The sequence below is a fragment of the Taeniopygia guttata genome, chromosome 1A, assembly GCF_048771995.1.
Source record: "Taeniopygia guttata chromosome 1A, bTaeGut7.mat, whole genome shotgun sequence".
In the NCBI taxonomy this organism is placed as follows: Eukaryota; Metazoa; Chordata; class Aves; order Passeriformes; family Estrildidae; genus Taeniopygia; species Taeniopygia guttata.
This window is the reverse complement of record NC_133025.1, coordinates 7,405,567-7,432,526: the sequence shown is the minus strand read 5'-3', so window position 1 is coordinate 7,432,526 and position 26,960 is coordinate 7,405,567. Positions and strand designations below refer to the sequence as shown.

General features: G+C 39.4%; 1 protein-coding gene across 3 annotated transcripts in view; it reads left to right on the top strand.

The window, feature by feature from the left end:
• The window catches only part of DMTF1 (cyclin D binding myb like transcription factor 1), a 29,515-nt gene extending 2,556 nt beyond the window's left edge, over positions 1–26,959 (top strand). The window contains exons 2-17 of one of the 3 annotated variants that reach the window (XM_072919058.1): positions 4,849–4,965; positions 5,472–5,588; positions 6,461–6,555; positions 7,289–7,403; positions 9,570–9,646; positions 11,080–11,237; positions 12,038–12,070; positions 13,207–13,316; positions 13,859–14,087; positions 15,680–15,831; positions 17,298–17,513; positions 19,995–20,080; positions 20,704–20,862; positions 21,596–21,982; positions 24,921–25,068; positions 25,602–26,959. In XM_072919058.1, coding sequence (XP_072775159.1) covers positions 4,857–4,965; positions 5,472–5,588; positions 6,461–6,555; positions 7,289–7,403; positions 9,570–9,646; positions 11,080–11,237; positions 12,038–12,070; positions 13,207–13,316; positions 13,859–14,087; positions 15,680–15,831; positions 17,298–17,513; positions 19,995–20,080; positions 20,704–20,862; positions 21,596–21,982; positions 24,921–25,068; positions 25,602–25,711 — 2,301 coding nt within the window. In that variant the 5' untranslated portion in view covers positions 4,849–4,856 and the 3' untranslated portion in view covers positions 25,712–26,959. Of the gene's footprint in view, positions 1–4,848; positions 4,966–5,468; positions 5,589–6,460; positions 6,556–7,288; positions 7,404–9,569; positions 9,647–11,079; positions 11,238–12,037; positions 12,071–13,206; positions 13,317–13,858; positions 14,088–15,679; positions 15,832–17,297; positions 17,514–19,994; positions 20,081–20,703; positions 20,863–21,595; positions 21,983–24,920; positions 25,069–25,601 lie in introns of all 3 variants that reach the window. The other 2 variants (XM_030291057.4, XM_030291042.4) reach the window with 2 other exon arrangements.
• Position 26,960: the final 1 nt, after the last annotated feature.

Sequence of the window (26,960 nt, the reverse complement as noted above, 5' to 3'; positions counted from 1 at the left end):
AAATATGAGGTCCTGTAATTTCCTTAGTGTTACTCTTGAACAAATGCCTCAAAATCCCAATTTGTTCCTTGGCATTGTTCCAGTTAAATGCCTCTGTAACAGGAAACCTCCCTTAATAATCTTCAATTTTTGCTTTTTACAAGATTTAGTGAAACATATTTATTGCCCAATGCAGAGAATGCTGCCTTTAATTCAACTCCCTATAGAAGTTTTAAAAATTACAACAGTCCACTGAAGACTAGACATAATATTCAGTTAATAACTCGGGGCAATGACAGAATTCTATCTGCAGGAGTAAACGTACTATTTCTTAGATGTACTTAATTTTTTCAGCCCACAGAATAATTGAGCCCATCTGCCTTACTCTGTTTCTTGGTGTAAAATCAGCATTGTGAGGTTTTTTCCTGCCATAACTCTGCTGCATGCTTCCCAGATAAATAATGTGGCTATTATGTGGCTTTAGTGGAAAACTCATTTCACTGTATTAAATGAGTCTTGTAGACAAAGTATTTTCCCACCTCTTTGGCTGCATGTTGAAACTTGTTTGAAATTGTAATACTGCACTAAAAAGTGTTGAGTTTGGTAAATACACACAGAAATCCAATAAGGCAAAAAATGGTTATTGAATTGATATTGATTTCTAAGCTGGTATTGTGAAAAATGTTTTTGTGATTCATGTCAACTGGCAATGGAATCAGCAAATGCCTGTATCTGCTGTGTCAAAAGTGGACATGTTCCCTGGGATAACTACAAAGAACAGTTTTGAAATTTTTTGACAAAATAGCCAAATAAAACATCGAAAAAGAAAATAGAAGTATAGTAGAGTCAAGAGATGAGGTGGCAAAAATGACTGATGCTTAGAATAAAAGAAAAAGCTGTGGTAAGGCTAAGGGATATTGCAGCAAAGTGACTAAAGGCTTATGTGTAATAAAAAGCTTGATGCACTTGTACCAGACTAAAATTATTTAGCAGGCACTGGTGAAGGGCCTCCCTCCAGAGGACCACGAGCAGGACAGGAAGCCAACAACCACCTGGAAAGATTATGAAATTGCTGAACCCAGCTTATTGATATTTGCTGATTCAGACTAACACAAGCACACTGGAAAATGCTCTGTAGGCTTAAAAACAGGAGATATACTTTGCTGAACTTGTAAGTGGTGTGTGCTGTTAGTGGAGCAGTGACTCCCCAGCTACCCAGTGCTGCTTGCTTGCTTTAAAATAAAAGATACAGAAATAAAATTTGGTTTGGCTATCAAAATCTTATGTCACAATTTCATTATGGATTATGGCACCCACACTTTCGGTGCATGTCTCTCCAACACTGTTCTCTTCCCCAAAAGCTAACACCTTCCTTCAGAACATGACATATTAGTGATGGATTGGCACCTCTGTAAAGAATGTGTCTGAATCAAGGATTAAAGAAAAACCTTGGGTTGTTAATTTAAAATTCCAGTAAGCCTTTTGTTTAAAATAAAACTTGTTTGCATTTTCAAAAGCACACCTAGTGAACTTGTGAAAAGAAGATGATATTTTGGAGGTGATGGGAATACTCGGGTCCTGATTGTCACTAATTAATAAACCATGGCTGTCATTTACTTTGCATTCAGCTTTTGCAAGAGCAGATGTGTGGATGTGCAGCTGTATGTAATGAGCAGAATTCACATGGCACATCCTGAAGCCTCTGCTGTGGTCTGGCATTGTTTAGCACAGCTCTGGCTTCTGGGCTGTGATGGATCCAGGGCATCCTGCAGGCACAGTGTCCCTGCAGCCAGGCTCAGGAGAAGGTATCAAAGGGTGTTGGCTCAAAGTACCTCGTAGCTACATCATTATTAAGGTGTGAAACAATGAGGTTTGTAAGATCTGAGGATTGTTTCCTATTCACTCAAAAGAACCACCTCACTTATTCCTGATTTTAATCACTCATTCATGTATTAGTGGGTTGGTGCCCCTGTCCTGGGATAAATGTAGCTTGAAAGAACCTGATTGGTTGGTTTTTCTTTCAGTTTTTTTTGTATTCATATGGTCTCATCAATAAAAAGTAGTGTCCAAAATGTGCATTTGACTTTGACTTCGTTCCTCATGTTCTTTCTACTCAGTGTTCAGTTGTGGTCCAAGGCTTTATGCCTTAAAGTTGATGGGAATTAAGGAGGTGGCTCTTTTTAAGTTTTTATCAAGGGTTGGTCAAGGTTATTACCTTTACTCAGAAAAAGTACTTAGGATACGCTAAATCATGAGTATCTTACACAGAGCAGCATTATTTTTGGGAGAGCCTGCACTTAAAGGTGACATAAACCATTTTTGGGAAATCAGCAAGGAGGTATAAACCCATCTTTTATCCAGGAATTACACTGAGGAATGTTTCTTGGGAAGTCACAGGTCCTTGAACCAAGTGCAGTTCCTGGTGCTGGATGCTCTGCAATTCGGGGGAGCTCGAGCTGAGGGCTGTAGATGTGACTTGATCAGAGGAGTCAGTGGTGCTCTCAGATGTGCTGCCTCAGCCACTGTCTGGTAAATCCTGATACAGCTCTGGATGGAAGTGCCAAGGTAGCAGCTGCTGAGCCTGGGTGTAGCTTCCTCCCTATCTCTGGGAATGGCATATTTGGATGGATGGATCCCTTTTATGCTGTGTCCTGTTCTCTCCTAACTTGCAAACCAGCAAGGCAGGGAATGTAAAGGGATTAATTGCTGTTTTTTATTAGGTAGCCAATCCAGATTGGCTACCTAATAAAAAACACAGAGCAATTAATATACAGATTGATTTTCATCAAGTCCTGAGTAACTGCTGAAACAATGACACAGCTTTGCTGTGCCTGTACTCAATTTTTATCAGTCTTCAAATAAAAAAGAAGGAATAGTCTGCTCTGTCTTCTGCTGTGGATGGTGCTTTAGTTTTCACGGCTTTTAGAACAGCTGTAGATGAAGTAAATGACTGTTGTAATGTGTCTTATAAATCTCATATCTTTCAGGCCTCTAAAATGGTGAAAAATTGATGTTTTCAACTGACTGTAGAAAAATAAATGTTGTGACAACTAGTTGACATAAATTAAGGAAGAATCCTCCACCTCCTTTCCAGTAACTTTAAGGATTTTTACTACAGCAATCCCTGTAGTAAAACTTACTTAGAAAGTACATATGAACATGAAAAAGGGAATCTGTTTATTTTGGCCAAGTTTATTCACTCCCCAAAAGCTAAATTAATAACTTAAAAGTGTGTTGAAAAAGTTACAGTCTGCTAATTTAGCTGTAAGACATTGGATGTCTTCCTTCATGTTTTGGCATTAAGGATGCCTCATTGGGTTCTTAAAATCAGTATTACAACCGTGCTGCAAACAGCAGCTTCTAGTGAAGGATAGAGCCCAGGCTGTAAAACTCAGCAGCCGATGAATCCCAAGGAAGTCACTCCCTCCTACACTTGCATGTGGCAAGGAACTGTTGATGATAGATGTGAAAGTAAGTTTGAGAACCCTGTGATTTAAAATGTCAGTGGTATCTGAAAATTTTTACATGTTCAGAAGGGTAATATCACTTCATTTGAGGAATCAGTCACTCTGTGTGCTTAAAGATGTGCCAAATCTTCAACAAGCTCGAGAGGTGAGAAGTAGTTTTTTAGAAGGACTGGCAGTAGTTTTATCTAGGATAACACTTCTCTTGGGGATCTTCAATACTGAAGAGCATGTTTTCTGATTAAAAATTAAATAATCTCCTGCTGATGCAATAATGTTAACATTATACAGGGAGTTTGAAATCCAGGTTGCAAATTCCACTTACATGGCCTACTACATGGAAAATTTGTAATGTAGTTGTGATTTCTTTTTTCTAAAGCTGTAGCCAGATATTTTTAACAACATTTTGGCTTCAAAATAAAAGTAATTTTTTGTGGTTGTTGACATATGAGTAAACACAGAAAAAGGACTGAGCAGTTAAAGGAGAAATAGATTCTCTTTTCTTTTTACAAATCTCTGCCAAAGTCGAGAAAAGCAGGCTTAAAACTGATGAAATCTTTGTAAAGCTTCTGGATATTTTAGATGTGATTTCATTTCACTTCTGCAGCAGCAAAGGTTACATCTCTTTGTATTTGGATAAAACGTTTTTGTGGGGTTTGGCTTTGTTTTATTTCTGAATTACTGCTGGTGGTTTACATAGAATTTTTTAGACACTTTGTGTTTCATTGCAGTACTTTTATAATGAAATTGAATTATCAGAGGCACTTTATATTGCCCTAATTCTGTGGCTTCAATGTATATGGCTTATCCTGGATTACTTATTCTCTCAGTTGCTTTTTGTACAGGTGATTGCTTGCTGTAATTTTCTGTTGCTCTTTCTGTTCAAATGCTGAAGAAAAAGTGCAAGTTTCACTTTTAGTTATATGCATGGAAGGAAAATAAAACTTTGCAAGTTGGCAGTCTATAAATAGGGCAGCTGTGACTAATAGGACACTAGAAAAATATTTGTCAGTCCTGACTAGCTTTCAGTTCTATAATAGCAGAATTATTAAATTAACAGTGGAACAAATACTGGACAAAAATATCAGATGTGAAGAATTTAGAAATGATTAAAAAGTAATAGCCTCGTTTTGTGTTTGAAAAAAAAAATCAGTAGATTGCAAATTCTCCTGATAAGGAGTTTAGGTACTGTTTTTAACTGGAGAAGTTATTTTAAAGCTATCTGGTTTTACCCTGTGTGCAGGAAAGTAAAGGTCGGTGAATGTCTGAAATTGTGGATTTGCCATGTGGAAGATCAGGCTCATTCCCTGTGGGAGTTGGTGCTGGTTGTGTGGGGTGTGGAAGCAGCATTATGGTCCAAGTGGAGTCCAGCTGCAGAAACATAATCTGTGTGTTGCTCTTTCAGGTTTGAGTATGAGCACAGTTGAAGAAGAGTCTGACACAGTGACAGTAGAAACCGTGAACTCTGTGACTTTGACTCAGGATACTGAAGGGAACCTAATTCTTCATTGCCCTCAAAATGGTATAGAATTGTATTACATAATATTTTTCTTTCCTCTTTGTTTTGATTGATCTGACCGCCATACATCCCTGCTCACAAATTTTACGTGCTACTCAGGAGCAGCTCACTGTACAAGAATTGTACTGCTTTGGTTTAAAGAATGATAAAGCATTGAATTAGGTGTAAATCCCAAAGCTGTTTGTGTGTGCCCAACAAAGATACAGCTCCTGTGGTTTATTTCAGTTGGAATGGATTCTTAGAACCAAGCATGTACCCAAATTTCTGTAGACTGATCTGTGTTCGACAGACTGTGGATGGAATTGTCAAAGAAAATGCATGCTGAAGAAAGCATGGGGACTGCTGCTGTTGCCCATAACTTAGACTAGATTCCTGGGCAGCAGCAAAGCACTGAACCAGCCTGTCACATTTGCCTTTTTATTTACTTTGGTCAGCTTTTTAGGATAACTCTGTCCAAGGCTCTACTTAGCTCACAGGAAGTAACCTGAGTGTGTTTTTGTTGTTAGAAGCTGATGAAGTAGACTCTGAAGACAGCTCTGAACCTCCACACAAGAGGCTTTGCTTATCAGAGGATGATCAAAGCCTTGATGATTCTACTCCATGCATTTCTGTTGTTGCAGTTCCAAGTAAGTTCTTTTATATACTCCTGCAAATATATCTGTTGGTAAAGGTTAAAAATGGACTCTTGAATCACAGTAGAATATTCTGCATGGGTTTTTTTCTTCCAAATTTTATTAATATACTTGGTTATCATATTTTTTCAGCCTTGTATAGTTTTGCAGCAATTAGTATTGGCAAAATAAGCCTGTGTTAAAGTAGTTTAGAGACCTGCAGGCACAGGTGCATTGAATAAAATGAAGGATAAGTAAATTAGCAACTAGATGCTCTCCTGTGAAAAGATTTGGGGTTTTTTAATGATCAGACAGTACAGGTAGTAAAAAATACAGGATGTGTACTGAATTAATTTTCCAGAAGTTGAATATTAGAAAGTTTAGTGTCATCTCCCAAAGGGAGACAAAACCAGATCTAGTTAAAATACCAATTTGCAGTGCCTGGAGTGCCTATTTGTTTGGTGGAACTCCATAGAAGTTCCTTAGATAAAGGCATTATCACGTTGAAGTTATGAAGGAAGGACTGGGGAAAATGCATGCAGCCAAGTGATTTGAATGTTGTCCTTTAATTTGAAAATATTGGAGGTAGGGCTGGAAAAGAAATATTAATACAGTTTCAAATTTTTGCATCAAACACATTTTGTTTATGTTTCACATTAGGTCATAGTTGTAGTCAAGCAGAAAACTGAAGATTTCTAAATCCATATTTAAATTTTACAAAGAGAAACAGTTGATAATAATTTTAGTGAATTTACTGTGTCAACAAATAAATAACAAATAAGGCTCTTCAAAATTTCCACTTCAAAGGTAGCAATTTATACCATTTGTAGCATGTGTAAAAAAATGCTTCAGGAGTTAAGTATGCAACTAACTTACCCATTCTGAAGTTTCAGAAAATGATCAGAGCTTTGAGGTGACCATGACTGCTACCGCTGAGGTAGCTGAAGATGAGATTAATGAAGGAACTGTTACCCAGATTCAGGTACAGTAATAGTTCAAAATGTACCTATTTGATGTATGCTTTTATTTAAATTGAAATGAAAAGAGAAGCAAGTATCAGAAATGCTTACTAAATTAATGAGACTCTTTTAAACTAATATATGTTATCAGGGATCTTGTTTGTAAAAATGCTTGTCTGTAAAAGGACAATTGAATAATTTTATGTATGAGAGAGGTAATTTGTAGTCTTAAGTTGCAGCCCAAAGAGCAATACTGCAAAGAGTAATAGAGATAACCCTCCACTGGTAGTTGCATAGAAGACAGGTTTATCTGTTATTGCTGTCATTCTTTGATTATAAATTAAGCTTTATAACAGGCTTAAGTAGGCTTTGTCTTGTCGCCAATCCTAACAGTTACATGCTGTTTTCTTTGTGGGTATACCATGTTTAAAAGGTCTAGATTGGAGATGCTGGATATAGTCCTGTTTCCACCACAGCCAGTGAGACTCTTCTTACTTACTGTACATTAAACAAGAAGAAGAATGTTACCTAATTAATTCTAACAACATCTGTATATTAATACGTTAAGTCTTCTCAGGTGTTTTAAAAAAGGTGATAGTTGCAATGCCATATCTAAGGCATGACACTTTTGAACATTCAGCAAGGTGGCAAGGTGTGCTGATTTCATTTTCCTTCAAACTATGTCTCCATGTTAATTGCAAAGTGATATAAACAACTGAATATCTGATTGTATCATTTCATATTGGTCTTTTCAAGATTCTTCAGAATGAACAGTTGGATGAAATCTCCCCAATGGGCAATGAGGAAGTATCAGCTGTTAGTCAAGCTTGGTTCACAACCAAAGAGGATAAGGATTCTCTAACCAATAAAGGTGGGGTATTTCAAATGCAGTTCTTCCATGCTATAGGAAGGTAAACTATTCCAAATGTCTCAGAACATTTTGCAAGTTGCATAAAATAGTGTCTGCTCTGGCTTTCTGGAGATGGGCCATGTTTGCAGTGGTGACAGTAGTGGCCACAGTAGAGAAGGGCTGTGAATGCTGTGTGTCAGCCCAGACTGGGCAGAGAATTGTGTTTGCCTGGTCAGGGGATGGGAAGCTGCAGCAGAAGTGGGGGACACCGAGAAAAAAACAATCCATGCTCAGGTTAATGGAATTGCTTCCAAAGAAGAGGGCTCCTGCAGACCAAGACCTAATGAAATAATCTCTACTACTTCTTAGACTTCTACCCCACTGGGCATTCCTCCCTTTCCACATATATCTGTGCAATCATGTAGTAGTTGCTTAACTCAAGAGATTTTGTCTTTTCTTTCCTGCCCACAGGGGAAGTGGCTTTCTAAACCTAGAGAAAAAAATTAGAATCAAATGAAGATATGTTGTGTCTCTGGTCTCCTCAGCCCCTCTACTGTTTTTCTAACTATGACTTTTACATTTTCTAGAGGAACTTTTCTTTATTTTTTTCAGTCAGTTCAAAGCAACCCCCTCTTTTTGTTAGAAACCTTTAGGAAGAGACACAGAATTGTCAGCTGGTCAAAGGAGGTCACTCAGTCTGGTGATTCCAATTAAGAGGTTAATAACTTGAGGAAGATATTTCTAGTAAAATATGCCAAGAAAAATATTTGAGAATCTCCACTGTCTGCACTTTTCTTGTAAGTTCTGTGGTTTGTCACAGAGATCAGCAGTGAAGGAATGCCAGTGTGTTTCTTTTACAGCAGCTCAGAGTTTGGCATGTGCTGCCTCAGCTTAGCACTTTATAGCAGTCTCCACCTAATAATGCTTTCTTCCAGACCTCTGAATAGGTTATGATAATCTTGACTATGAATATTCAAACATGTGAAGTGCAGAATATATGTCCTTTCCTAAATAGTTTATTATTAAAGTTTATTCCATGTAAAGAGTAGCAGTGTCCCATTAAGTCAGGTCAGAGGCTTGCATCAGTGTGAATCACAGTTACTGAAATACATTATTTTTCTGTAACTGTGGAAGAAGAGATTGAAGCTATGGGACACAGGCAAGGAGTACTCTCTCACCAGTTCAAATGGAATTAGTAATAGTGCCTGTACTTTTCATTGTAATTGGATTTGAGTAGACAGTCTCTGGTGTGCTCTGTCTCTCAGCTCTGGTAATTAGCAGGCTGAGAAGGAAGTACCCTGATTTTCCTGAGCAGAGGTGGGCACACAGCCAGCACACACCAGTATGTAAACTGGGTCACAGCAGCATACGCTCAACTAAAAGTATGGTATGACCATAAGGGGGAAAAAAGGATAATTTAAAGTAGCAATGTTTTAATGTTTTATTAAAAGACTTCAGGTTTGGAATTTTCTCTCTGAATAAAGTTGGTTGTGTTTGCTTTGAAAGTTTAGCTAGCACTGTAGTTACTAAAGGCATAGACAGAGAGGAAACGTTGTTTCTATTGGCTTGCCACTTTTATTTGGGGAACTAAAAGACCCACAAGGTTTTCTGTTGGCTGTGACCCCTGGGCATTACTCCCAATGCAAAAAGGAGAGAGATGGGGACCAGCTTGTCAAAAAGAGGCTTAATGGAGTATTTACCTCTATAAAAAGCACTCACAGTAGGTGGCACTGCTCTCATGTTCAGCAGTGTTAAGGCATGCAAGAGAACCCTACCTTGTTACCAATTCCTCAGGTGATCTTCTGAGTCGTATTTTAAGTTCCAGCTTCTGGAATCACTTTGAGTGCATGGAAATTTCAGCTGTCAGTTTACAGACAGAAATTTTCTAGTTGCAGCTGAAGAGAAAGGCTGAAAATGTGACTTAACAGTGCATGGAGGAGTTCATGTTCTGTTTTTAAAAATGGGATGTTTTTGAAGAGGGTTCTGACTCACATTATTTAAATATTAGTTGAATGTTACTGTCAGTTATGAAATAACATCTGTTTAAAATTAATGCTAGTTATATTTTAGTAGTTAAAATTATTCTTTTCCTTGTTAATTCCAGTATGGGTCATGTTTGCAGATACTTCTGTTCTTGCTGTTTTTCTCACCTTTACTTCAGTAATTAGCTATCATTTCTATTTTCAGGCCATAAGTGGAAGCAAGGGATGTGGTCAAAGGAAGAAATTGACATTTTGATGAGTAACATTGAGCGTTATTTAAAGGTATGTTTAGAGTATGTTCCCTGCTCGTTGATGTGGTGATGCAATTCCTGCTAGAAACAATTTTCTTTAGTACTTGCCAGAATATGCAATAAGCAATTTGAATCAGTTTGTTGTAGGAATGGTCATCATCAATTTGAAATACATAAGAAAATGTTATTCATAGACAGGATTTAAGTACTGCTGAATGCAACATTGCTTTTAATTTTTGTACTGGATATAGCCCATTTTGAGCATTCTGACATGACACTTTATATGGTTAAATCTCTTTCTCTGACTATACATTGAGGACTCATAAAACTTTTGTTAAAGATGGTGGAAAAAATTGCATTAGCAGTTTCCTTACTGAGCACTTAATACAACTTTCAGACATCCTTGGTGCCAGGTCTGTGATTGTGTACTGTATTAGCAGGATGCCTGTGTCTACTTTCTTCCCCTTAAATTACTGGGGTCAGAGTTCAGTGTAAATGGGCATGTGGTGAACATGCTGAGGGTGATAATTGCCCATAAATCATATTTGTGGTAGGCTTGCAGCTGAGAATATTTGAGCTGAGCCCTTACAGCTGAGAATATATAGCCTGGATATTACACCAAGCTATATATATTCACCATCCTTCACTTGTGGTTAAAAAAAAGCCCTGAATTTAGTGTTCACTGGAATAAAAATCCACAGTATTAGTTGAAGAGTGTCTGCCCACACATATATTAGAGGTTTTGCCACAAAATCATTCATGGGTAATACTATGTTTTAAATCTAGTAAAGCTTTCTTAAGCTAGCTAAATAACTTTTCTGAGTTACTGATAAGTCATTTGATTCATTCTTTTCCCATTTATCTGCTTTCTTATATTGATTTGAATAATTGAAATATAGTGGTTCTTAGTTTAAGCTAAGGTTAAGCTTTACTATTATTACTTCATTGCAGTGTTTTTGTATTGAATTTATTTGAGTTCCCATCAGAAGAAGAAGAGTAGTTTAGTTGAAAGAAATCACTTTTGTATAGGGAATATCTAAAATTATGTAATAAATCAATATAGCACTGTTTGACAGCCTTCCCATGTATGGCCGCAGACTAATTCCACTATAGTACATATTCCATGATGTTCTATATGATGGTTCAATTTTTGATCTTAAAATATACATTGGACAGATTTTTTTTTTTATTATATGTGGATAGGTGTTAGAATTTCTTTGTCTCCCTGGACTCCAACATAAAAAAACCAAAACAACAAAACCTCGTTTCAAGGATTTGTATTTGAGGGAGCTAATCTATAAATACTCCATTTTACTTTTGGACTGTAATATTTGTGATACACAGAAAGCTGCATAATGGCTTCAGTTCTTGTGTTCTACTTCTTGATTCCTAGGAGACTTTATCTAAGGTGTTCTGTTTGTGGTTTTTGTTTTTGTTTCTTTTTTTTTAAATGCTTTGTTCTAGGCCCGTGGAATAAAAGATGCCACTGAAATTATATTTGAAATGTCAAAAGATGAAAGAAAAGATTTCTACAGGACAATAGCTTGGGGTCTGAATCGGCCTCTCTTTGCTGTCTATAGAAGAGTTCTTCGCATGTATGATGACAGAAACCATGTTGGAAAGTATGAAACCCTCTAATGCTGCATGGTTTTATTGGTATGAGTAGGGTCATGTATTTATGCTCAACATGTTCTGTGTGAGACAGAAAATTTTAGCCAAACAGGCCTAGATTTTGCTAATATGTCCCCTCTGCTCAATTCTGATAGATCATCCTTGGCAATAGTTGTGTTCAGTTGATGGTATTCAATGACAGCTTTAAAGAACAGACAAACAAAACGCCCAAAACAAAGGTGAATAACAGATTCTGATATGATGACAGGACTTGGACACAAGGATGGATCTCCTGAGAAGTAATTTTTTTCTAGAGCTGTGACCTGGAAGTAATTGATGCCCCGGCTTGCCATTTTTTAAAGCACTAATCTGGTGCTATCCAGAAAGAATATTATATTTTAGTTTTTGAAGGCAGCTGAAAATTAAAAATACCTTCTCAGTGCTGATATACTTTTTTGATGGAGAGTCAGCTTTATGGTGATGGTGAATTGGGACAGTAAGGAAGAAGCTGTTTATTTGAAAGACTAATGCAGAAAATTCTAATTCTGTTCATAGGAGTAAGTTCATGAAGAATGAGGAATTTTTCTGACAAATGAGAGGAATCTTAAACCAGTTAACCTTAGAAATGCACTAATGTGGAAAATGACATTTGTTCCTCACATTCAAGTGTTCAGTCAGATTGTGTTTTACAGCTTAAATTCCTTAATCTCTTGTTCTAGCTAAATGTGTGCTGTGTCGTTAGTAAAATGATAATATTTATGCTCTATGCTTTCTGTTTAAAATAATGTCTTTTTATTTACCTGTTGTTTAGGTATACTCCTGAGGAAATTGAAAAGCTTAAAGAGTAAGTCATCTTATGAACAAAGTCATTCTTCCTTGTTTATATTTAGTAGCTTGATCCAGTTTTAAGGGTTTCCTTATATGAAATCCCTGAAGAGTTAACAAATAAATTTGACTGCCCCAACACTACCCAGAAGTAGTGGCTTCTATCTAAAGAAAAATGAAACTACATTTGAATTCTTATAAATTTTTTTTCTAATGTGTGTTCAGACCCTAACAATATGTAACCGAGTTCTAAAGCAAGGTTTCTGTTGTAACTAGAAAAGTTTCAGATTTTTACAAGCACAGTCAATATTTGTGGTTATGAAAAATAGAAGTTCCTTTTCTTTACAAAATTTGAACAAAGGTTATTCCTAAAGGAAGTGGCACGTCAAGAGTAGGATCTCCCCTAGGAAGTATTACAGATACATAAATTATCAGTACAGCTCAAAAAGCCTAATTTGAGTATGAACCTGGTAGATCGAGGAGATGGGGCTGCAGACTTTATTCCCTCCTGCACATTTCCACGCTTGAGCAGCTAGAAGAAACCGTAGGACTGAAGGAAGGAGGGAAGGGAGTATATTGCATTGCATTGATGGATCTGTTTGGATCAGTTGAGCTGGTTTGTGTCATTCACAAGGTGCCTGTGGTTCCAGATGTGTCAGAACTACTTATGGATCAACATATTAAACAACCTGCTGTCGTGTGAAGGAGAAAGATGATTGCTAAAATGATGAATGTGATTATGCAGTGTTTTGCTTAATTTAAATTGCAGGATGCCTGGGTTTTCATTGGGCATTACTGAAATTTCTCAAGTGCTCTCTACACCACCTGAAAATCATTGAGGAACCTGTACAGAATGGAAATTAGCTGTTTATCTAAACATTCATATTGTGTTTAACACACTCATTAAGCCTTCACAATCTTCCTGCAAGACAGATACTATGCATTTTTTATGTATCTTGTGGCTCAGCTGGCTCAAAAGGCTTCTAGAAACACATAGGAAAAAGTAGCAGAAAATACTAATTGTAAAGTAGCAGAGTGATTTCTCCTTTCGTTAAGCCTGTCAACTGCATATTCATCCTGTTTTTATTAGAGAATATTTGATATTTTGGTAATTTCCTAACTGGTTATAGGACTAATGAGCACATTTCTCTTTAGGCTGAGAGTAAAACATGGTAATGATTGGGCCACAATAGGAGCTGCCCTGGGGAGAAGTGCTTCATCGGTAAAGGATCGATGTAGACTGATGAAGGATACCTGCAACACAGGTGAGGTAAATGCTGGTGTCAGAAGTGGATATTCTGGTTAAAATTCTGTCCCTTTTGTTTAATGGTTATAGAGTTACACTGCATGTTTGATGTCAAGAGGGAGACAGAGACTTCAGGAGTAAAGTACTGTTTATTTTGTAATGTATATTTTCAAGTATAAAGGAAAATTCAGTCAGCCCTCATGTGAATAATGTGCACTAAATTGTTGCATGGTTAATTCACTCCAGCTAGTACAGTTCAGATAGTTTGGATCAATTTGCTTTGGTCACTATTTGTACAAGTTCTGTGTGGCTTTATTCATCTGTGAGAGGAAGAGAAAAGAGAAATTTGGCAGCAGAGCAGTGGAATTGTTGATTTGTTAATCAAGAATGAATATAATATAAATTGTTAGTAATTAAGAGCAGTTACATCTTCTTCACAAGTTAATATTTGCATCGGGAATAAGGTGTTGGACATGGCCGTTAAATATCTGCTGGCATGTTATGGATCAGAACAGAGAGTATGTGTTGCTAGTTAAGTTGGAGGGCTTCTCTCTCTTTCAGGAAAGTGGACAGAGAAAGAAGAAAAAAGACTGGCAGAAGTAGTGCACGAGCTGACAAGCACAGAGCCAGGTGACATTGTCACACAAGGTGTGTCCTGGGCTGCGGTGGCAGAACGGGTCGGGACGCGCTCGGAGAAGCAGTGCCGCTCTAAATGGCTCAACTATCTCAACTGGAAACAAAGTGGAGGCACTGAGTGGACCAAGGAGGATGAAATAAATCTGATCTTGAGGTTTGTTATTTTAGTTACTTTGAAAGGTTTGTAATATGTGTTGCTAGCAGGATTCCATTGGGGTCCATTTTGCTGGTTTCCTAGACACTGAAAATTCTAGAACCTTCCAAAAATCACTGCTGTGTTTACAGTTCCCAGAGATTTATTATTGAACATATTTTTTGTTTTTTGTTTTTTTAGTGAATGTTAGTGTTCGTGAAAGGTGTCAGATTGAAAACCCTGGAGACTGAAGTCTTCTTTATTCCACAGAAAAGGTACAGCACAGGCAGCAAACCGTGCAAGCTTCCCACACGTTGCCCCACCGATGCGCTTTAACCCTTAACTGGAGGGTAGCTCAGTCTCCCTGCCCGTTCAGTCCTTGGCCTCTCTGCTGAGATGACCAACAAGGGTCAAGTGTGGTGGTGGTTTCTGTGATGTGGACATCTTGTCTACAAAGAGCTAAACTGAGACTGCAAATTAATTTCATGTAGGCCAACAAACACTGATTGGATATCAGCATCTCTGACTACGTTTGAACTGGCAACCTGGTAGTGACTTTGGAAATCTTTTGCTCTCTCCAGTCCTCCTCCAGTTTTGAATGCCTTTAACTCAAGCTTTTTAGCCAGTGGATTTTTATGGTTGGGTGGGAATAAAAAGCCAAGACATCCAGGGAATCTAAGGAATACTTACAAAGTAGAATTAACAAATTACTGAAGCTGTTTGACGTAAACTCAAAATGAGGAGCCTGATTCCACATTTCAGAATGTGCTGGGTATATTTCTTAATATTTCTGGTTTGGTCTGTCCAGATATCCTTTACTTATCCTACAGGGTTGGTTTTGGTAGTTTTTTTTTCGTTTTTACTTCTTTCTTTCTTTAGCTAGCAAGAGTGCTCTTGCCTTATTTGTGAAGAGGACTTTCCTTAACTTCCACAAAAATATTTTCCCCTCGCTATTCACTTCTCTTTCATATGCTCCATGTACAGATAAGGGCAATTCAGAGATTTTTAGTGATTTCAAACAGATTCTGGTAGAAAAGACTGTCCCTTATCTGGAGAGCCTGCTGGGATTGATTTATGAGGAAGTGTTTAATGCTGTAGTTAACTTCATCTACTTTGGCTAAGAAGCATCTGAGAGAAGGCAAAAATCTGTGTTAAGGACAGATGGTTGTTACTTAGAAGAAAACAAGTAAATATCATAACATGAAATTAATTAAGTGAATGTTCGGAGTGAATCTCAGGAAGTATTTCCTGCCTTGGAGATGTGTTTGGGGAATGTTTTTGCAAAAAGAAAAGATGCAAGTACCACCACTTGGAATGCTTCACAATAATCTGATCTAAGACCTAATGTAAAAATAAATAAGGAGAATAATCCTGCATGGCAAGGAGATGGACTGGATCATCTAACAGGTCTAGTCCATCTTCTGTTGTTTATGATTCTGCTTGACCTCTGGCAGCGTGGAGCCTTGGAAGCCTGTGTCGATTCCTGAGCTCTGGTGGGCTGGTCACTAGCATGTCATTCTGCGCTGTTTCGTGTGACACGGACGGACGTGTGCGGCACCCTGCCGGGCTGGAGAGCAGATTCTGACAGGTCAATGTTTTCTCTATCCTGCCAGGATAGCGGAACTTGAAGTTTCTGATGAAAATGACATCAATTGGGACTTACTGGCTGAGGGATGGAGTAGTGTCCGCTCCCCGCAGTGGCTTCGGAGTAAATGGTGGACCATTAAAAGACAGATTGCAAACCACAAAGATGTTTCATTCCCTGGTAATGTACTACTTGCACGCTTCTCTTCTGAAAGCTCCTTTCACATATGTCAAAGGAATAAGGCTGCATTTTGTTGTCTGCTTACAGCATTGCTGGCCAAAATGCACATTGCTCCTTTGCTGGAAGTTACTGGCCCCTTGGATCTGCTGGCTGAATTGCTCCTACAAGCAATCCTTAAGTGTTTCAGTCAAACAGGCCAAGCTGATGTGTACAATTAGACAGACTTTGCCATCCCTTCTGGCTTTGGCTAAAGTGAGAGTATGTATATAAGCAGCTCAGCTGACAGATCTCAGATGATGCTGATCTTTGGTATGGAGGGCAGTGACCTCTTCAGGTGGAAGAGGAGATGTATCTGCAGCCTAACTATGACCTCAGGTTAGCTGTGTTGCCTTTACTATGTTAAAATGTAATCTCTGTCAGGTGCTGAGCCTTTGCTTTAGACAGAAAGTAGATCTACTACTAGGTGCAGTGAGAAGGAGGGCAGGAGTCAGGAGTATAAAGCTCCCCTAAAATATTCATACCATTTTCCCATTGTGGTTTGGAGAAGCTAGTGCTTAAGCCAAAAGGGTGTCTGTGACCTTCAGGCCTCCCTTTGTCTTACTTGGGGAGAGGAAAAAAATCAGAGAGACTAGTCATGTCATAATTAATGAAAGGTGTAATTTAGTGCACACTTGTGCTGTGGTTGACAGTGTGGTTATATATTAGTCCTGCCTCAAGGCTGCAGCTGGGAGTAGAGCCCCTGTTACCACACATTAATAGACAATTGTTGCATCAAATAATTCATAAGATAAATGCAGCACTGCATCAACAGGCTCTGCTGTCTTTCCCTGACAAAGGAGAGATGTTTAGGCCGTTTGCTGTAATGAATTCTAGAAAAGCTGAGGCCTCAGGTTTTGTGATCTGCTGTTACATAAGCTGCTCCCTCAGCAGGGCCAAAGCAATCATAGAGAAGAAGGGTGCATGGTTCTGTTGGAGCAATGGGCCTCTTCATGCACAGGTGAAGAACTGTGATATAACCTCTGTGGGATTCATTCTCTCTTGCTCCCCATTTTCAGTGATATTTCTGTGAAGCTCTTGAACAAATCTGCTTGCGTGTTATAGAAGGTTGGAGGATTTACTTCTGGTAGCAGCATTATACAGCTAGTGATACTGGCACTTGATAGTAGATTGGGAATATACCATGCATCATTTTATAGAGTTCCAAAATTGTATGGGCTATGTGTTCTTTTTTTCCCCCAGACATCATGAAGTGCCTGGGTGCCATGAGGAAATCTAGTTCACTGCTGTAGTTGGCTATAAATGATCTATGTATGTGCTAAATTTCTAGTTTCTGCATCTCTAGAGATGGCTTAAGTTCCAGATTCTGTAGGATTTTGTTTGCTCTTTTCATCTTGGGTAAATCACCAGTTGCAGCATTTCAAATGTGCTTGTTCAACCTGCTTTAGCATGAGTGTTTTTTCTCTCAGTGCTGATAAAGGGTCTTAAACAGCTCCACGAGAACCAAAAAAACAACCCAGGGCACCAGCTCTCAGAGAACAAATGTGGCAGTGGCTTAGCAAACACTAACCCCAGCTCGGGGGTGCAGCACGTGCAGATCCGCGTGGCGCGCTTGGAGGAGAGCACGGGCAGTGCCCCGAGCCCCATGGCAGCTCTGCAGATCCCAGTGCAGATCACCCACGTCTGTAAGTACTGAAACAAACCACTCACACAAAACCTGAAACTTTCTTCTGCTAAGGTGGTGAAGGAGGAGTGAGCATGTCTTAAAGGGTTGTATTCATTCTCCCTTGGTCATGCCATAACTTCAGTTGAAACATTTTTGTGTTCCATTTACCCGTTTCTAACTTTGTTAGGCAAATGTTGATACTGCTGTGACCATCATTCCAAGAAGCTACAATTGGAGCACCTGAACACAGGTGTTGTTGGTGTCTGTTTGTGTGTGTGCACGCAGGAGTTTGCCACATAACCAGTTCTTTGAAAAGCTTTCACAAACTTCTTAATGAACGTAGAGTGTGTGTGTTTATTCCTTAAGTTGTTTCTGGTCACTCTTGCGCAGAGCAATGAACATCGTGTACAAGTTCTCCTTTTACATAGACTGCTGTCCCTAAGTTCTGATGCAGGGCACTGAAGGGAAGGTATAAGTATTTTTTTCTGATCCTTTATTATGCAATTATTTCTAGTCACAAACACTCTGGAGAATGTTAGCTGCTAAGTCACACCAACATTCAGCCAGTGTTCTGCTAAACCACTGTATTTTTTTTTTTTTTAAGTTGATGCTTCCCATGCTCTTAAGGATGAACTTTGCTCATTATCTAACATTGATTCCCAGATTTGCTCTGAGTGTAGTTCTTACTGATTGATTTTGTAACTAATCTTATTAAGTAACTCCAGTCACATGCAGTCTGTCGTCTGTACTGTATATTATTTTGCACCATTTGTCATTTGTAAATTTTATTAGGAAAATTTAGTGCTTTGGTCTTGCTGATTACCAAATAGTTACAGAATATTCTGAGCTGGAAAGGATCCACGTGGATCATCGAGTCCCAGCTCTTAAATGAGTGGCCCATACAGGGATTGGATCCATAGTCCTGGCATTATTAACACCCTGCTCCGAGCTAAGCTGATCAGTCTACAAACTGATTCTTCAGACTATGCATGAATAGGCGTTTGGCAAACAATTTTCTGTTTATAATTTTAGTAGATCAGTCTATCTTAATCTATTTATTAAGTGCTAGCTTCATTTTATGTGGTTTATTTTCTAATTAGAATGACAGATGACACCAAGCCAAGAACTTTTTGTCTGTCATAGTATGTCAGTAGTCTCAGACTTTGAATGAGGCTCGATTGAAGCCGATGGGTTTTGATGAGCAGGCAGGATGGGCTGGGATCCTGGAACCTGTAGTCATTTCTAAATTGAATTGTGTAATGGTTATTTTGTGACTTCACTTGCCCATGTCTGCCTAACAAGCCTTTTCCCCCATTTTAGTCTGCTTTTCTGAAGAATTTCTGGTTGTGTAATCACAGTGAATTTTGTATTGTGTGTTTCACAGTCCCACGAGAGCTGAACCTCTTAGCCACTTTCAGCTGCATTTGGTGGAATGCTCAGGGTTTCAAAGGGCCAGTTCCTGAGGTTTTATGAATATACTGGCTAGGTGACTGACAGGCCATACTTTACAGCTCTCTGCTATTGAGTGCCAGGAAATCTGCAGCAGAAAACCTTGAACATGCCACTACAATAATAATAGCTTCCAAAATTGAGCTTTTATGTTCTTAAGAGACCAAAATTACTGTATTTTGCAGCCATAGAGTCTGAGATGGCAAAGTTTCCACTGCTTGGGTCACCGTTATCATCTTGTAGCTCTTTTCCCCTTCTGGTATTTAGGAAATTACTGGAAAACCCCAGGCAGAGTATTAATTTTGTTTCAGCTTCCTGGAACTTGTGATATTTTTTTAAGAGTAAGTCGAAATTGTAATTATGGTTATAAAGTTTTGAGTACAAGTTGTTTGGGCCTGGTGATCTTAAAATACCTGGTACATCAATTTTTTCCAGTGCTTCTCTTCACTGCTTTTATAATTAGTGGAGCTAATTGCATAAATAATTACACAGTTATCATAAGAATACTTACAGCTTTTATACTGCAGGCATAACACACAGGATAGGTAAATATCTGGGAATCATTTGAACTTTCTTTAGGGGTGGACATACTGTGGAGGGCAGAAAAAAGTAAAAATACAAAAACATAAAAAGAGGTCTGTGAGAAACACTACAATATTAAGCATGATACCAGTTTGAAGCAAGCAGTACATGATCCAAAGGATATTATTACACCAAAGGGTATCGTTACATTAGAACCTCTTGCAAATCTCATTACAAAAAGTAATTAAATCATGTCAGAAACTTGATTTTCTGCTTTTATCTCTGTGTGCTAAACCCATACTTACTTTCTTTTGCTCTTTTGGATTGTAGAATGCTCTCTTTAAATAGAATTGTATCTTGGGTACTAATTAGAGAACCTTGTCATTAGGACTGCAGCCAGTTTTCTTTTTCCTCTTAGGGGAATTAACAGTACCCTGCCATGTATTAATTATAGTATGTTATGCTCTCTACAGGGCTGAACATTCTGGTTTACATACTTTTCTTTTCTTTTTTTTCCTTCCTTTTGCAGCCTCAACCGATTCCCCTGCTGCTACTGTTGACTCTGAGACAATAACACTAAACAGTGGAACACTGCAGACCTTTGAGATTCTTCCAGTAAGTAACTGGTGTTTGTTACTGTGGTTTTTCCTTTTCAACCCAGCTACTTCTTAGATTATAGAAGTTCGCATTTCCAAAAAAAAAAAAAAAGAAAAAGTAGAAAGAAGAAGAGTTCTAAAACCTATTTCTGAAAGTGTAATCCATTAGGGCTGCCAAGTAAACTGTGAATTATACTTAAATGTTTTAAATTTGCTTTAATGCTACAAAGTTTTCCTTTGTGCTTGGATTTTTTTCATTGTTGAAATCTGACATAAAGGAGCTAGAGAAAGCTCCCAGCAAATAAAGATTGTCTCAGTTCCATTGTCCTATAATTCGTAGCACCATTTCTCTTTCATCTCAATGCAAAAGTAAGTTGAATTTGTCCCTTTTTTACTTGCTGTTGTACAGCATAATACAGACCTGCTGGGCTCCTGCCCTTAATACTTGCCTTGGTAGCCTAAGGCTACAGATGAGGATTTTTTTCTGCTTTTTGAGTGCAGTGCAGCAGTCAGTGCAGAAGGGATTGGATTGGCGTGGTGATTTTCCAGGGGAGTTACATTTAAGCTGGTTCATGTAAATCAAAATGCTCCAGTATGTCCTGGGCAGTGCATTTGGGTATTAAATCCGTGTTGTCTTTTCAGTCTTTCCACCTGCAGCCGACTGGGACACCAGGTACCTACTTACTGCAGACCAGCTCGAGCCAGGGCCTCCCTTTAACGCTGACCACGAGTCCCACCATGACCCTGACGGCCGCGGCAGCTCCCGCCTCCCCGGAGCAGATCATCGTTCACGCCTTGTCTGTGAGCTCTGGGCAGGGACAGCCCCGGGGGCTGGGCACTGGGGCGAGGGCAACCTTGTCATGCAGGGCCCTGCACATGCATCTTAGTCTTGCAAAGCAGTTCTTAAGTCATAACAATGCTACTTTGCTTAAAATCCTGAAGACTTGAGCATCTGGGGGTTTGTGTATTGTTTTTAAAAAACAACCTCATGTTGCTTCATAGCTTAGCTTAGTGAGCAGGTTCTGAACAGACTGTCTCCATTCAGTGGCTTGGTCTCCAGCAGAACCAAGTCTTGATGTTTTGTAATGTTTTCAGTTACTCTCACAAATAGATACTGGTCCACAGGGCTTGGATAGTAGTGACAAGTATTGCTTTTTATTAGAGGGAGGGAAGGGGAAGCGAACTGGAGATTGAATCGCAAAAGCGATGAATTCAGTGGAAAAAACACTGATGTTTTGAATCTACAGTGATCCTCACCTGAATGGTTGCCTCTTTCATATTATTATGTATTTACTTTGTTTGTGACTTAAAGAACACATGACACCACATTCAGTCTACAAAGTTATCCTTTAGGAACAGGAAAGGTCAACAGATGATCTGGGCTGACATAGTATATATATAAAACTCTAAACTACACTTAGCAATTGGAATATTTTTGCTTGTATTTGTTTGAAAGATTTGTAGATAGTTACAGGAAAGTCTCTGACCTTTTTTGGGCTTTTGTTTGTCTCTTTTTTGCAATTGCTGCTGACAGCCAGAGCATTTGTTAAACACAAGTGACAACGTCACAGTGCAGTGCCACACGCCAAGTGTCATAATCCGCACCGTTGCTGCCGAAGACATCTCCTCCTCTGTCACCCAGACAGAACTGACTGTGGATGCAGACATTCAGTCAGCTGACCTGACAGATCCTCCAGACACCCTAGGAGCAAATACTTTCCCACATGACATCCATCAGCCCAAGCTGAGTGACGAAGAGCAGTCAGCCTACAACGAAGATGATGCTTCCAAATTTAGCAGCAGGAATAGTAGAGAACTGATGGATGGAGTTATGGTAAGAACACAGGAGGAGATTGCTGATACTAGCCTGAAACAGAATGAGGATTCTCACTCTGATTTACCCAGCACTTACGTTACTGAGGTAAGGGAGGGCATGATACTTGATATTTTCCCCATTTCCGCTTGGAGAATTATTTCATTGAATCTGTGGCCTTATGTTAAGCTATTAATCTGAAATATCCCAGTGATTTCATTTATTTTGGTAGCTGAAGGGAGAAAGATGAAGAGAGGCTATTCACAAGAGCATATAGTGACAGGACAAGGGGGAATGGCTTCAAACTGAAAAAATGTAGGTTTAGATGAGGCATTAGGAGAAAGTTCTTTCCTGTGAGAGTGGTGAGGCACTGGAACGGGTTGCCCAGAGAAACTGTGGGCTGCCTCATCTGTGGAAGTATTCAAGGCCAGATTGGATGGGGCCTGGACTGATCTTCAAGGTCCCTTCCCATCCCAAGAATTCTGTGATTCTGAATTCACAGTTCTACAAGTATTTCTTGAGATCCTTTATCCTTGAGTTTGTTAGTGTGTTACAAGTATGAAAGTAACAACATTTAATTTAGTACCAGGGTTTATATTTAACTTCATCTGGAACACTGAGCCCCTCACTAGCTGTGGAGTTGCTTCACTACTCAGGGTGCCTCTACATGGTGACAGTGGAAAGCTGCAACATTGATGGCACTGAGCAGTTGCCTTCAGATGATTCCTGCTTGATGCTCTTGCTTTAAACTGGGCTGTTAATTGTTCAACACACCTGCATCAATAGATAGGAGCAGAGCTAGAGTATTTAGGTTTTGTTTTGAGTCTAATAACATACTTCAAGATGTACTTCAGTTTCCAGTTTTGAGGACTTCTGTTAAACATACTGCTCCAATCAATATCTGTTAAATGGGAATTTGAAACATTAAGCTACTTCTCTCTCTGGCCTCAGATTTATTCATCTCCAGCACCTGAGATGGAGAAATGAGTTTATCCAAATGATTACAGGTATTTGGATTGTTTCTTTTAGTTGCTGGAATTATGAAAATGTCACAGAAAACAGAGGTGCTAAAAAGAAGATAAGACTCCTTACAGGGTAGAAAATTCCTCCTCCTTTACAGATTTGGTTAGGTTGGAATTTGGGAAAAGATGAGTAAGGATGAAAAAACCCCTTCCTGTGTTTTAGAGCACTGCTCTCTACAGTAGCTGCATTTCTGCTTTGTCAGCCTTGAAAATCCATCATTAATATGCTTTGGCCTTGTCTTCAGAGAGGCTTCTAATAGACAGTGCTTATCTGTTCTGTTCTACAAAAGGGAGAATCTTTGTACATCTCAAGTTTGCTACTACGGAAGCATCTGAATCCTGAGTACATCAGAAAATGGGGATTATTCTTCCATTTTCCTCTTTCTGTGTCATGGTTGACATAATTGTGATAAGATTTTCAACATTTGAGGCAGACCATCAGCTTTCTATTCTTATTTTAAAACTTCAGTTTCTCAAGATAGAATTAATAAACTTTTGATATTAACCTAGTTCCTAGTTTAACTTTGTACAAATTGCTTATGGTTAGCAGAATGTAAACTTTTTTTTTTCTATACAGAAAAACAAACTGGATTTGTAATTCTAATTTGCCTTACCCGTCAAGTCAGATTCAAGTTTGACATGTGTACTTAAATTCTAGGAAATAGTGAACTGTCTGTGAGTAATTCTTAGTGAAAAGTTACTCCAGAAAAACATGCCTAAATTTTGTTTTCTTTAAGTCAGTGTTATTTTTATGAGCTTGCCAGGGTTGTATTGTCACTGTGGGTGGGTAGTGGGAGGCAGGCAGTCATGCTGCAGGGTTTTATTATTTCTGGCTGGGAAAGGTGCCCATTTGCCACAATGGCTTCTTTAGTTTTTCACGCCTCCTCTTCCCAGTTTCAGGCTTTGCAGCCCAGTGCTGCTGGTGGGCAGAGCTGTGTGCTCTGCTGAGAGCTGTTCCTGCAGGTCAGGCACACCGTGCCCTTGTGGATGGGACCAAGTGCAGTTCACAGAGCTGCAGCACAGGTTGTCAGCTCCTCTCCAGCAGCATCAAGGAAGGGGTTTTCAGGCAGCTGCCTTTGCAAAAATACTGTGGAGTTACGTGGGAAAACAAGTTTTCCTACAAAAAACAACATGGTGGAACAACAGGATTTTCTTAAACACAGAGGGCTGTAACTTCTGCAAACAGTGATAAATCCAGGTACCTTCCATTGTGTCAGCAGCAGTTGCTAGCATTCTACATCAGGGATTCCTGAAGTTTGAGCAAACCTTAAGCATGTTACACACAAAAACTGGACTCCAAATATCTCTGCTGGTTCTGGCAGTACTGTGTGGGATGACTTTTCACTGCATGTGTGGAACCAGGAGTGTGCTGTGACACTGAGTCAGCCAGATGTGTTGCTGCCATTGGAGTGCCACAGGAGCCAGGGAAGAGGCAGGAGCAGCGGCAGTGGCAGGGCTGGAAGAGAATGAGGATATTGACAACTTGTACCTGGAAGGAATCAATCTTGCCAGTCTTGTGGTACCATTACATTCAGCAAAAAAAGTCTGGAGCCAGATTCCAGCCAGTGACAGACCAAGCAAGGCACAGCAAATAAAGTGGGTCTTTTGAGCTCTGTGTTCAGTGTAATTTAAAGTTTGACAACAGGAGTTATGAAACTTAAGGTAAAGCTGTTTAAAGGTAATGCTTCAGTCTCAGAACATCTAGACAGAAAGTAGTGGAAAAGCCTAATTATTCCTATTCACAGGAATATAATATTTGACTTGCAAGGGAACATTTTATCACCACCTTGCAGTGTCTCCCTTCCTCTCCACTTTACTTAACAGGGTAAAATTCCTCTCATCTTGTTTTTGAGTACCTGCTCTAAGATGAAACGTGCCCTGTAAATGCTGAAATAGTGACATTCAGTTTAATGAGATAAAATTCATCCAGAGTGTATTGCTTACTGTGGAGTTTGGCTGAGCAATGCAGGTTTTTGTTTGTGCTGCAATGAATACACTCTCATTGCCTGTTCTGTGTTGTGCAGGACCTGGGTTCCCCAACAATAGAAGAACAAGTTGATCAGCCTACAATAGATGATGAGACTGTGCTTATTGTTCCTTCTTCCCATGGTTTTATCCAGGCAACAGACGATATAGATAGTGAATCAGTCTTGCCCTTGACAACTCTCACAGGTATGACAGTCCCTTTCAATAAAGCCCTGTATAGAGCTTTTGAGTCTCTACAGACAACACTTCATAGACCCTTGCTTTCTGTTAAATAATGTTACATATGTGAAACCCAAGTAACCTAACAAATCCTCCTCCCCAGAGGAAGGATCTCCCTGTAGAGCCCTCAGAGGGTCAGCACTGATAGTGCAATACCTGATGGATGCAAATGCAAATGCATTTGCATTCATATCCATCCGTGTTGGTCATCACTTACCTTCTCTAAAGATACTCAGAACCCACCTGGATGTGGTCCTGTGCAATGTGCTCTAGCTGCACCAGCTTTAGCAAGGGGTTGGGCTAGAGGATCTCCAGAAGTCACTTCCAACCCCAGCTATTCTGTGTTCCTGTGACACTAGCAATTGCAAACTGCCTAGTTTGAGCAACACTACCTGTAACTGGTTAGAATTCCAGGCTACATTTCCTGTCTCCAAAGTTTGTATTTTATATCTCGTTATAATGGCACAGCAATAGTTCTAATGCTCTTTGTCCCTTGCCAGATCCTATCCTACAGCATCACGGAGATGGGTCACACATAATTGGCTCATCGTTGGGCAGTCCTGACTCAGAAGATTCAAAGGATGTTGAAGATTTAGTGAGCTGTCACTGAGAAGCAGCAATGGTGTCCATTTTCTATTGACCATGTTTGCATTGTGAAGTTAGTTACAGCCCTGTGCCACGTTTCCAAAGAAAGCAGTCACACTCTGTCTCTTTGAACAGAAGCTTCCAGTGTGAAATGACTACGGTGCACTTTCTCTGCTCAGGCTGTTTCCCTCATCTGGGAGGGAGGACTGAGCTGCCAGCCAAGCCCTGAGGTGCCACATCTCGCTGGGGTGTTCCAGTGTGCTGAAGAGCCTCTGTTGCAGTGCTCACAGTGCTCAGATCATCCAGTCTGATCTGACTTGTTACTGATGTGCTGAACTGCACATGTGGAAAGCTGGACAGAAGTCAAGGATTGTGGACTGTAGCCTCTTAGTGCCGCAGCAAGTAGTAGTTTGCACAGGTTTCATGAAGAATGGGTGAGGATTTTTGCACTTACTGACTCTTGTAATACATGGAGTAAGAAACTGTTACACTTCTGGAAGGAGTAAGTTCCATCAAAGACTTCAGGGAGCATGGGCAGCATCGTGAAGCAGTGGTGTGTATTCCCATCTCACCTGACTCGTTCATATGTCTGTGGCATAGGAAGAAGGCAGAAACTTATGGGACTTGCCTGGTCTGCTTGTTCCTGAGGAGTCCATTGCTGGCAATGGACAGCTCAGAAAAGATCACTTGTGGAAAATTTTTTCTTGTTTTGTTGTTTTTTTTTCTATCCTCTCATCACTACAGCAAGCTAAATAAAAAGGGAAGGGCTATGAGAAAGGGAAGCTACTGGGACCCACCAGCCTCCCCCGACAAGCTTGGAATTTCTTTGAGATTGTTGTGAGTGGGTTGGAGCGTTTGTCTCTGTTGCTGTTTACCTGACACTACCAGCCACCTCTCCAGACCTGATTTCTGCAGCAAGTTAGTAAATGAGGAGTGGTGTGAAGGTGGCAAAGTCTTGGAGGAATTGCTCTGTGAGAGTCTGGACATAGGGCCTCGAGGCAAAGGAGGCCAATTAATTCCTACATTGTTTGAAACAGACACTAGGCTGAACAGCAGCCTGTTAGCTAGGAATCAAGAGAAAAAGCTATAGAAACTAAAGACTTGTATAAATTATTTTATTTATTTCTGTAATTAGCTCTTCATAATCAAGAGTTGGTCTTTTTCAGTCTGTGGTTTTGTTAATGTGAAAAATAAGTTGTAGTTTTAAATGGTTGCCTAGGGAACAGAAATAATTGTATATTCAGTTTCAACAAAATAAAGAGTATTTGTCTTAC